This window comes from Poecilia reticulata, chromosome 4 (assembly GCF_904066995.2).
Source record: "Poecilia reticulata chromosome 4, P_reticulata-male-v2, whole genome shotgun sequence".
NCBI classification, from domain to species: domain Eukaryota; kingdom Metazoa; phylum Chordata; class Actinopteri; order Cyprinodontiformes; family Poeciliidae; genus Poecilia; species Poecilia reticulata.
The window spans coordinates 7,622,760-7,634,479 of NC_088833.1; the positions used below are offsets into that span (position 1 = coordinate 7,622,760).

The 11,720-nt window shown below is 40.3% G+C and overlaps 1 protein-coding gene and 5 non-coding genes across 12 annotated transcripts in view; all 6 read left to right on the forward strand.

The window, feature by feature from the left end:
• Positions 1 to 7,591, forward strand: part of csnk1g2b (casein kinase 1, gamma 2b) — a 47,560-nt gene extending 39,969 nt beyond the window's left edge. For 5 of the 7 annotated variants that reach the window (XM_008415126.3, XM_008415131.3, XM_008415127.3 and 2 more), the window contains exons 11-13: positions 227 to 328; positions 2,983 to 3,089; positions 4,300 to 7,591. In XM_008415126.3, the coding sequence (XP_008413348.1) occupies positions 227 to 328; positions 2,983 to 3,089; positions 4,300 to 4,354 (264 nt within the window). In that variant the 3' untranslated portion in view covers positions 4,355 to 7,591. The remainder of the gene's footprint in view (positions 1 to 226; positions 329 to 2,982; positions 3,090 to 4,299) is intronic. The other 2 variants (XM_008415132.3, XM_008415133.3) reach the window with 1 other exon arrangement.
• Positions 7,592 to 9,173: 1,582 nt separating this feature from the next.
• Positions 9,174 to 9,292, forward strand: LOC145551534 (5S ribosomal RNA). Its single transcript, XR_014087407.1, has one exon. It is a non-coding gene; the product is annotated as a 5S ribosomal RNA (ribosomal RNA).
• A 411-nt stretch (positions 9,293 to 9,703) lies between these two features.
• Positions 9,704 to 9,822, forward strand: LOC145551546 (5S ribosomal RNA). Its single transcript, XR_014087418.1, has one exon. It is a non-coding gene; the product is annotated as a 5S ribosomal RNA (ribosomal RNA).
• Positions 9,823 to 10,232: 410 nt separating this feature from the next.
• Positions 10,233 to 10,351, forward strand: LOC145551553 (5S ribosomal RNA). Its single transcript, XR_014087423.1, has one exon. It is a non-coding gene; the product is annotated as a 5S ribosomal RNA (ribosomal RNA).
• Positions 10,352 to 10,762: 411 nt separating this feature from the next.
• Positions 10,763 to 10,881, forward strand: LOC145551554 (5S ribosomal RNA). The gene has a single exon (XR_014087424.1). It is a non-coding gene; the product is annotated as a 5S ribosomal RNA (ribosomal RNA).
• Positions 10,882 to 11,291: 410 nt separating this feature from the next.
• LOC145551555 (5S ribosomal RNA) lies at positions 11,292 to 11,410 on the forward strand. Its single transcript, XR_014087425.1, has one exon. It is a non-coding gene; the product is annotated as a 5S ribosomal RNA (ribosomal RNA).
• Positions 11,411 to 11,720: the final 310 nt, after the last annotated feature.

The window sequence follows — 11,720 nt, forward strand, 5'->3', positions numbered from 1 at the left end:
TTACTCCTCTATTAACATAGTTTGTCTTAACAAGCCTGCTTCTGCTTGGGAGATGTCGTCTTTAATTTTACTTTTCTTTTTTTGTTGTTGTTTTCCATTTACTCCCCTTTACTCCGTGTTACTCCCCCCACACCTGATCCCTCACATGGCCTCCTCCTCCCTCACCTCTGACCCCTCCCTTTATTCTCACCACTTCCTGCCTCAACCCTTTCTGCTTTGTATCAAGTCACCTGAGCCCAAAGGAAGTGAGTCTCAGCCCACCCCCGTGACCAATAAGGAGACTCTGGGGTCGCACCTCACAGCTGAGCGGCTGGGGGGCTCTGTTCAGGTACCGCTGCTGCTGCTCTGATGGCTAATGCATGAATGCATGTAATTTTGTGACAGACTTTCCCCCCTGCTTCCCACTGAACCCACATCGCCCGCCTGCCTGCCTACCTGCCTGCTTGCCAGTAGACGCTCTCTTTGTTGCTCGTGTTTTTCAATCGGACTCTTTGAACCTCGGTGTGCTCTGCATGTTGCTGAATAAAAGCTCCCCTGCTTCTAGGCGGCTTGCAGCAAACAGCCATGCAAAGACGATGTCCGGTGATGTCCCAACCTCATGACGCACAGGTGCATCTCGTTAAACCAGAATGTCACCTAAAGAGTCAGAATTATTTTATTGTCATTGTGGACGAAGAAAGCACAACGAAATTTAAAATACAGCAACTCTCAAAGACAAGTCAAATAATTGAATAAAATAATAATAAATACGTATATCTCAATAAATATAAAAACATATCAGGAACACAGAACAACTGGGATGTTTAGGAAAAATAAATGAATAAATGATGATCAGGTTTTTGATGGATTAGCTGTGTTCAGGGTAGCAACAGCAGCAGTTTGTGCTTGACTTTATTGACCTAAAACTAATATTAAAGTAACTCGTATCGATAGCAGGAATATATCCTCCCAGAAAATCATCAATTATCGTGATAAGAATTTGGATTTATCATCACAATAAATTCCAAGTAATGATGTTTAGTCTTTCCTTCGTTTAATCTGTGAGATTCGGATCTCATTTTCAAAACCGACCTGAGCAGAAATCTGCAACACAACATCCTGGTTACACAAAAGTAAAAAGCAAAAGAAAACATATGCACAAGTTTAAAACTAAATACAAGCAATGACATCAATTAATAGAATCACGTTTTTAAGAATTGCTTAAAAAAAATTCAAATAAATAAGACGTCTTTAGTTCAGACTGGAGCAAAAACCCTCTTATATTGTTATTTTCTCCACTGTTTTTTCAATGAAAATGTCACAAAATTTTAATGTGTGCAGTTTATTGATACAAATCCCACGTCTTTATGTGAATAGTGTCCTAAAGAAGCATATTACAAATGAAGTCAAGTCAAAGTTTATTTAGCACAGTTAAAACAACCCCAGCTGAACAGAGTGCTTCACAATATCACAGATAGATAAACAATAAAACGGAAAATAAAACAAAATTTAGTAAAAATAATAAGATTATTATGAAATTGGCAGAAAATACCAAAAATTAATAATGTAAATAAAAACCAAAACAAAACTACTGAAATTTTCTTTGCTAAAGAAATTAGGAGAATAGATGCATTTTCAGAATGGATTTAGGATTTGTGTTTGTGGATCTGTGATTGCTGTGTCATGCAGTCACATTTTAAAAATGAGTGATAAATAGCTCATCACTTTTACTGCTATCATAACAGAACCACTAAATGTCAGGACAAAACTTTAGGTCCAAATTGCCAACCTCTGTTGACACTTAAAAAATAAGTGTTAGCTAGCCATTTGGAGGTGTTGCATCCAAGCATCTTAATGGAAAGCTTAGTGGAAGGAAAAAGTGTGGTGGAAAGCATCGCACAAGCAACAGAGATAACACAGAGGGTCCAGATACTCAGTGCACACTACTAATTAAATGTGACCAAAGTCAGAGCTTTGCATTCAGAAATACTTTGATCCCAAAAGAGAAATGCATTCATAATTACATGTAAACATATTTTAGTGTTTCTCTTCAAGAGGAATGTACCTGCTGGTGCTAATAAAGTTTAATTGCCTTCCCTTAGAAGTACTGAGGGTACAAACTGTACAGTAGGCTGACATTTCTTAATAACAATATATTCATTGAGTTTAAAAACGACTACTGTACTCTGCAATAGTTAAATTTTCATCAGTTTATCAAAATCATCACATAAACTGAAATAAATGCACAAAAACATTCAAACTCTTTGTAATGAGTTTCACTTTTTGAATTCAGTTACTAAAATAAATTCATGATATTCTAGGTTATTGAGATGCATCTGATGAAATTAACTTCATGATTAAAAAAGATCTCAAACCTGAAACTCATTAAGCAGATGATCAATTTAATTTTGTGTAATTTTCTGTTATGAGTGACAAAAAAGAACAACTGTCTGAAACACTGAAGTATTTTTGCTGCCCAAACATGGACATTAATCCATAATTTAGGTCCCATTGTGTTTTTCCCAGAAGTCCCATGTCTCCACTGTTGAAGTGGGACAAATACGCCACCTAGTGTTGCTTGGTAGAGCTGCAGGTTTTGTCAGTGTTTTGTCTTCACATGCAGATTCCAAACAGGTAGATCTTGTTCTTCCTCTCTTTCTTTCCAGCTCCGGTTCTAATGCAGATCAGGTGACGGCTGTGACACCTGCACCATTCTGATTGGTTTTAAATGAAGCCGTCATTCGTGGAAAGCGCTAATCTGTTGAACACAAAGGAAAGAGGAATTAGCTACTTTTTACTGTAGAGTTTCTCTTTGGAGAGGATGAACAGGAAGAATATGAACCAGCTTTAATTTTTAGTCTGTAATGTTGCTTTAGCGCTTCAGTCCAGATTAGACGGTCCTTCTCTCCAGCTGCGTAACGTGATGTTAACGATGATCCCTGTCTTCCAGTCGTCTGTGTTTGAGAAGTCTGATATCCCTTTTTATTCTTTGAAACGCTGCAGGTGATGAGCTCAACGAACGGTGAGCTGAACACGGACGACCCCACGGCCGGACACTCCAACGCTCCCATCACTGCTCCCACTGAGGTTGACGTGGTTGACGAAACCAAGTATGAAAAAAAATTAAATTATTACCAAAACTTCGGATCCTCTCTCCATTAGATCATAGGTTGAAGCTCTAAGTCAGTTGTGTCAAACTCATCTTAATTTTGAGCCAGAAAAAATTGATAAAACAATTAAACTGTTAAAATATCAATAGATGGCTGCTCCTCCAGGAGTTTGAGTGTTTTAGTGGCTTTTGCATTTAAAATTACAGATTTTGTGGTGCCAATTCAGAAATGTTTATTGGACATTTTTTCAATATTTGCGCTAATGTATGATGCTAAATGTGACTTTTTATTACTCACTGTGTCATTTACAGAATATAACTTGACATCATAAGACTGAGGCAGCAGTCACGTAAACTCGATGTTTTTGACCAATTTTGAAAACATTTGCTGTAAAAATCAGAATTTTTTTTTTTTTAATTTGTTGATTTTGTGTGAATTTTGCAGTTTTGTGAAAAACTGGAGAGACTTATTGATGCACTTTGGAGTCTAGAGGGCCACATGTAAAGCTACAGCGGGCCAGATTTGGCCCGTGGGCCTGGAGTTTGACACATGTGCTCTAAGTGAATCTCAAGATTATTTTTGCTTGACCCTGGTCTACGTTGTCATAGCAACAATCTGTCAACAGCTCCACTAATGTAACAGTATTTGACACCAGAAAACATGTAAATATTTCCTTCACAAAGAACAGAAACCTCAGTTCGTTACTGTTTTATGATTTCAGGCTTGATGTTTTATTTTGCGATCATTAATAATTGATCATCTGAACATCAGCTGTGGTTTATTAGCTATTTTATTTTCCTGCAGCACATCTACTTGTGAAGGTTGTCAAAGTCAAACTGGCATAGCTGACCCACTTCTCTCTCCCTCGCTATTTGTTTCCCATGATCTGCAAAATGTGATCTCATTGGACATTTTCTAGTTCCTGTTTACATTTAGTATTAAAGCTTTTCCTTTTATATATCACTTATACATTTAAGATTTTACGAGTTGACAACCTTACAGCTAAAAGAACCATGGTAGTCAATGACTGTGAGCAACTTGTCCGTAGAGAACCTGGTGGCCGACATGTTGGTGTGTTAGAATTTGAACTGGAGATGATCAAATGCAGTCCAGACTCGTTTAAAGCTGTGAAATGGTCCTTTAGCTGATGCTAATGCAGGATGCTAACTGCAGAGATCCTGTTTGTCTAATTGTAACCGTTTCCCTGCAGGTGCTGTTGTTTCTTCAAAAGGAGAAAGAGGAAAGCCCTCCAGAGGCACAAGTGAAGGAAGAGGATGGAGGCAACTTGAAACATTGTGGTCACTGTCGAGTTTTAAATGGAAGCAACTACACAAAAAGGCCCCGCCCCCTTCGTCCCTGCTCATCCTCCCCTCCAGGCCGCCACCATGTACCTCCTTCCTTCGCCCCTTCTCTCTCTCTCTCTCTCTCTCTCTCTCTCTCTCTCTCTCTCTCTCTCTCTCTCTCTCTCTCTCTCTCGTTCTCGGCGCTCCCCACGGCTCCTGCCGAGTTGAAGGAATGTTGCAGTCCTACTGACTCCACAAGAGACTTTTGATTCTTTTACAGACTAATTCTAAGCGTACCTGCATTACAACTGGGAGCTCGAGGAAAAGCGTATAAAAGCTGTAACAATGAAACTCGAATACAGTGGCGTGAATTTAAAAAAGAAAAAAAAAAAAGATGCTGTTTGAAGCAGTTGTTGTATTCTAGATTCCATGCAGAACGTTTGGATCAGCTGTCGATCAGGGGAAACTATTCAGGTGGTTCAAGTGAAAGAAATCTGCTCCGTAGGAATTAAATTTTCTTTTTTTTTATCCTTTTTTTTTCTCTGTGTGTATTTTGGGATCAAGGTGAAAGGTGAACTATGCTGATGTTCAATCTGAGAGACACAGGAAGCATTTCATCTTTAAAACTGAATCTGATTTTTATGTATTTTTCTTTTTTTCTTTTGTTTTGTAAGTTAATCCTCAGTTTTCAGACTCCAACCCTGCATTCAACGCTTCTTTTCATGTCGTAGTTTTCTGGAGTTCGGTTCTTTCCTCTCGTCCTTCAACGTGGTCTTTGTAGCGCAGTCACTGGCCTCAGGTACTGTGGAAGAAAGAGCGAAAGCAGATACTAAGCTCTCATTTTTATTGCACTTTTGGGAAAGAAAACAATTACAGTGGAAAAACTTTAGGCTTAAAATTTAAAGTCAAGACTGATCTAGGATGATTATCTCTGCGCTCATGGCTTAAAAAGGAAAAGAAGATGTTTCGATTTCTTGTTTTGTTTGTTTTACATCCAAATAATTTACCAGAAAATTGTAGTTTGTGCCTTTTTTTAAGTAAAATGTTTAAAGCTCAAATGAGTGTCCCACAGTGAAATTTTATCTAATCTGACCCAAATGCTCGGTGGATTAATGTCCGTGCTCGTGTGTTTGGGAGGGAGCACACTGGCGGCCGCTAATCCGGAAGTTCTTGTAAGCAAATCTGTGAAATGAGCGCGCATCCCTGCAGCCCGCTTCAGAGAGGTTTACGGCAGCAGAACGGCCAAACATGGCCGATGTTGTGATATTTCATCTGGATAAGTAGAAAACAGAAAAAGAGCTCAGTGAGGTTTTCTCTGGAATTGCTGGAATCCCATTTCTGATCAAACAGATCAGTAAAACTCATGTTGTGGTTTCACGTACCTCATGTTACGTCTTCTTGTTTTCCTCCAACATGTCTGACAAACTCCTGCTTCCTTGCCTAGTAATTTGAAACATACCCTAAAAAATCTTGTATTTTCTAAGATGTTCTGCCATCTTTGAGTCCCGTCACCTCCAGCACATAGCCAGCTTTTGTTCGTCGCAAGAAGCATTTGAGTTAAGAGTTTTGTTTTCATGTGTACATTTTAATGAACAAGGAAACATCTGAGCCTGCTTATGTTTGAGACCATGGACTGATTACTAGTTATGCACCAATCATTGATTTCTGCTGTTCTGTGAGGTCTGACCTGCCGATTTCAACTTTGACTGCTTCCCATGTTGTTTTTTCTTTCTACTGAGGATTATTTGATTTAATAGAAAATGACATATTTACATCAATATTTCTGTTATATGCATCAAAGCATACATTTCTAATCATAACTTGACATGTATTTATTAGGGATTCAACTCAGAATAAGGTTACATACTGTCTGTGGAAATATATCGATAATACATCATTAAAGACAATTCAGATTTTTTTTCAACATTTGAACTGATCAAGAGAAAATTGGCCAATTCCTAACCGATAGTTTGCGGCACGCCAGGAATTCACAAGATGCAAAAATGTCCCAAATTATAAAAATAAAATGATACATAATAATCAGAGCCAAATTTATGCCGCAAAACATTTATTTTCTGTTCTAATAATCAGTCAGATTTATTTTTTTTCCCCCAATAATCCGTCCGTAACTACCCTTCCAGAACATGTTGACCAGTATGTTATAGCATCTAAACTCATTTTAAGAACCAATTAAACTGAACTTTGAGGAGAATTTCATACCTGCAGGATTCACAAAAACCGTTGTGATCAAGATTATTTCAAACCTCGTCTGGTTTTCACACAACTTTGGCACTTTTTTTTATTTTTTTTATTTTACATTCACATATGAATCCAGCTGTTTTATAAGAGAGCAGATCATTTGTTCCTCTAAGCAGGTTTTAGAGGATTGATGAACAGAAGTGAGAAAGCAGCTGTGCAACCCCACAAAGTTCCTGGAATCCTGTCATAGCCATGACTTAATTTAGACATGCAGTATAAGGAAACTGCAGAGTTGTACGTTTGCTGCTGTATATTAACCCAAGCGCATATCCAAATGTTCAGATTATGGCAAGCCAATAGGGCCAAATGTTTTTTTTAGACATGTCTGGCTAAGAAATGGTGTTAAAATCCCCTTGGGTTGATGAAAACTCTTCCAGATTTTATGCCTATAAGTGGATTTTCATGGCCACCTTAGCAGCAGAAAGAAAGGGGAAAACCTTTACCCAGTTAATGAATGTTGCGCAATTTGTCATTCTTAAATAAGCCTTTAATATCGAAAAGCTGGACCTCCACCCACCGCCACTCAGGAGCCGTTCAAAACGCATTCTTGATGGGGATCTGGTGACTACCCAACGTAATTTTATGCGATTTGTTTAGGAAACGGGTTGGGAAAAAAAAACATTACCATTTTTTGTCCCTAATGGCTTGCCATATAGGATGACTCTACGCCGTTACATGTGGACCTGTTAACAACAGGGAGCACTTGTTGGCTCATCAAAGTATTCCACTGAAAACTAGATTGGTTCTTGTGACCAGTAGGGAGCTCCAGCTTGTTATAATCCATTACTCTGCGTTTATTATGTGATTTCTAATTGGGGGAGAGAGTTTCCGGAGATGCTCAGACCAGTGTTGAACTGTGCTTCTGCTCTACGTCTCTTGGTGTAACTATTTGCAACATGTATTTGTAAATATGACAACGACAGATCTCTAATTGTGAATAAAGGAAGTTTTATCACAGGAGTCAGTCATGGAGCAGTTTTTCCCCTTCTAGTCTGTAAATCTATGTCTTCTACATCTACGTCACCTGGCTGGTCGTCGATCGTCCCCTCTGGCAAGTGTCAGATGAAAGTCAAAGTACTGTTAAAGCTGCAGTATGTAACTTTTATAAAATATGTTTTTACATGTTTGGTTGAAGCTGCCACCATATTGTGACAGTCAAAGATAAAATAATTTTAAAAACATTAGCACTTATGACTTCTCAACCAATCAGAGAGAGAAGGTGGGACTTGGAGCTGTCGATCACAGCCTGTCGTGACTGCTAGGCTAGCTAGCCTAGCCACTGATGATGGCGGCTAAAAGATTTTTCTGTAATAAGTTGTTTCTCCGCCATTAGCACCTTTAGTTATGAGTACATGAGGTTGATTGACAGCACTAAGACCCTCCTCCTGGCTCTGCTTGGTGGTTTTTGGTCTGGAGCGGTGCCTTTCTTCAGACAGCAATAATTTCTCAGGGAGGAGGTGGAAGAGACCAATCGTCCCTCAAATTATCAGTCTCATAGTTTACTGTCATGACATGGTGACAGTTTTAACAGTTACGTAAAATGTTTTTTCTTAAATAAAAGTAATACTGCAGCTTTAAGAACCTCCTACTCTTTCTGACGACTTCAGTACATAATCACAACAACATTCCTTTATCAAGCGTTCAGAATCTCCCTGAGAAGTAGCTTATGAGCTCAGAAGACTCAGTTCCACCAGGTATTTGCTAATTGCTGCTGCTGCTAGTCTAAAGGAGTTATGGAAAGCCCAGCTGCAGCTTTGGGAAGGAGCTTTGTTGAAAAGGTGGTCCTCGGTTATACAGCTCGTTTTCTACACCCAGAATGGTTGCCATGGGAGATTAAAGGATTTGAAACTAGTACGTCTTTTCTTTTTTTAAATGACCAAATAAAATGATTTAAAATTTTTTTTAAAGTCGACTTGACGTCTTTATTTCAAGACAAAAAGTAGTTCATACCATTTAGAAAAGTGAAAGTAAAACCAAGAATTAAGTGCTGAAGTCCTTAAACTTTACAATTTAGTAAATTAATAGAGTACAGTTTAGGCTAGTGTAATTTACACTATGTCAGCATAATTTCTTGCATATTCAATATTTCATATTAAAGCTCTATTGCAGAGAACGTTATACAAAATGCTACAGATTTGGATGTTAACTGGTTTATTTAAAGATGGTGGATGACACAGATGACCAACTCTGGTTGTCCATCACTTTGCATTGGGGGCCCTTCCTAAGAGGTTCCCACAGGACGCCAAACAGGCTAGGATCGTCTATGGTAACTGCAAGCCATTTGTTGAAATCCAATAATGCCTATGTAGTTGTTTTTACGGAAGAAATGTCAAGATGAAGTTTGTAAACTTGGTGGAAGAGATGCCGAGACGCAGAGACTGGCAGCAGCTCAATATTAGCTGCTGTCAGTTAGTGATAAGAAAAATTGTGGTGACGGAGAAGACGATTAAAAAGAAGAAGGGAAAAATGACAGTGAAACACAATGTACATTTCTATCGCTGTTTCTTGACAGATAAAACGTCTGCGTGGCTGTGGGTTCATCGTTTACGGCCATACCACCCTGAACACGCCCGATCTCGTCTGATCTCGGAAGCTAAGCAGGGTCGGGCCTGGTCAGTACTTGGATGGGAGACCGCCTGGGAATACCAGGTGCTGTAAGCTTTTGCTGACTCTCCCACACAAATGTCTTTTGTGGAACATGACATCCCAGCAAAATGTACCACAGGTACGAATAAATGTAGAAGTTCGTGCTGAGTTAAAAGGCATAGTTTGAAAACGGAGAGTCGTTATCGCCCCCTAGTGGTGGGGATACCGACACGTGGTATTGCCAGGGGGTGCACAAAATTGTAATGATAATCATTCACCTGTGTTTTGTTTATTTTTCACCAGAAAATTTGCAATTGTTGTCTCTTCGGTTGTTTTTACAGAGGAAAGGTCAAGAAGAGGCTTGCGTTGGTGACAGCAGCTCAAAGTTACCCTGTAGTGATCGGAAAACTGTTACTGAAAATGAAAGGTGACGCCGTCATCGCTGTTTCTTGACAGATAAAACGTCTGCGTGGCTGTGGGTTCATCGTTTACGGCCATACCACCCTGAACACGCCCGATCTCGTCTGATCTCGGAAGCTAAGCAGGGTCGGGCCTGGTCAGTACTTGGATGGGAGACCGCCTGGGAATACCAGGTGCTGTAAGCTTTTGCTGACTCTCCCACACAAATGTCTTTTGTGGAACATGACATTCCAGCAAAATGTACCACAGGTACGAATAAATGTAGAAGTTCGTGCTGAGTTAAAAGGAATAGTGTGAAAACGGAGAGTCGTTATCGCCCCCTAGTGGTGGGGATACCGACACGTGGTATTGCCAGGGGGTGCACAAAATTGTAATGATAATCATTCACCTGTGTTTTGTTTATTTTTCACCAGAAAATTTGCAATTGTTGTCTCTTCGGTTGTTTTTACAGAGGAAAGGTCAAGAAGAGGCTTGCGTTGGTGACAGCAGCTCATGTTACCCTGTAGTGATCGGAAAACTGTTACTGAAAATGAAAGGTGACGCCGTCATCGCTGTTTCTTGACAGATAAAACGTCTGCGTGGCTGTGGGTTCATCGTTTACGGCCATACCACCCTGAACACGCCCGATCTCGTCTGATCTCGGAAGCTAAGCAGGGTCGGGCCTGGTCAGTACTTGGATGGGAGACCGCCTGGGAATACCAGGTGCTGTAAGCTTTTGCTGACTCTCCCACACAAATGTCTTTTGTGGAACATGACATTCCAGCAAAATGTAGCACAGGTACGAATAAATGTAGAAGTTTGTGCTGAGTTAAAAGGAACAGTGTGAAAACGGAGAGTCGTTATCGCCCCCTAGTGGTGGGGATACCGACACGTGGTATTGCCAGGGGGTGCACAAAATTGTAATGATAATCATTCACCTGTGTTTTGTTTATTTTTCACCAGAAAATTTGCAATTGTTGTCTCTTCGGTTGTTTTTACAGAGGAAAGGTCAAGAAGAGGCTTGCGTTGGTGACAGCAGCTCAAAGTTACCCTGTAGTGATCGGAAAACTGTTACTGAAAATGAAAGGTGACGCCGTCATCGCTGTTTCTTGACAGATAAAACGTCTGCGTGGCTGTGGGTTCATCGTTTACGGCCATACCACCCTGAACACGCCCGATCTCGTCTGATCTCGGAAGCTAAGCAGGGTCGGGCCTGGTCAGTACTTGGATGGGAGACCGCCTGGGAATACCAGGTGCTGTAAGCTTTTGCTGACTCTCCCACACAAATGTCTTTTGTGGAACATGACATCCCAGCAAAATGTACCACAGGTACGAATAAATGTAGAAGTTCGTGCTGAGTTAAAAGGCATAGTTTGAAAACGGAGAGTCGTTATCGCCCCCTAGTGGTGGGGATACCGACACGTGGTATTGCCAGGGGGTGCACAAAATTGTAATGATAATCATTCACCTGTGTTTTGTTTATTTTTCACCAGAAAATTTGCAATTGTTGTCTCTTCGGTTGTTTTACAGAGGAAAGGTCAAGAAGAGGCTTGCGTTGGTGACAGCAGCTCAAAGTTACCCTGTAGTGATCGGAAAACTGTTACTGAAAATGAAAGGTGACGCCGTCATCGCTGTTTCTTGACAGATAAAACGTCTGCGTGGCTGTGGGTTCATCGTTTACGGCCATACCACCCTGAACACGCCCGATCTCGTCTGATCTCGGAAGCTAAGCAGGGTCGGGCCTGGTCAGTACTTGGATGGGAGACCGCCTGGGAATACCAGGTGCTGTAAGCTTTTGCTGACTCTCCCACACAAATGTCTTTTGTGGAACATGACATCCCAGCAAAATGTACACAGGTACGAATAATGTAGAAGTTTGTGCTGAGTTAAAAGGAACAGTGTGAAAACGGAGAGTCGTTATCGCCCCCTAGTGGTGGGGATACCGACACGTGGTATTGCCAGGGGGTGCACAAAATTGTAATGATAATCATTCACCTGTGTTTTGTTTATTTTTCACCAGAAAATTTGCAATTGTTGTCTCTTCGGTTGTTTTTACAGAGGAAAGGTCAAGAAGAGGCTTGCGTTGGTGACAGCAGCTCAATGT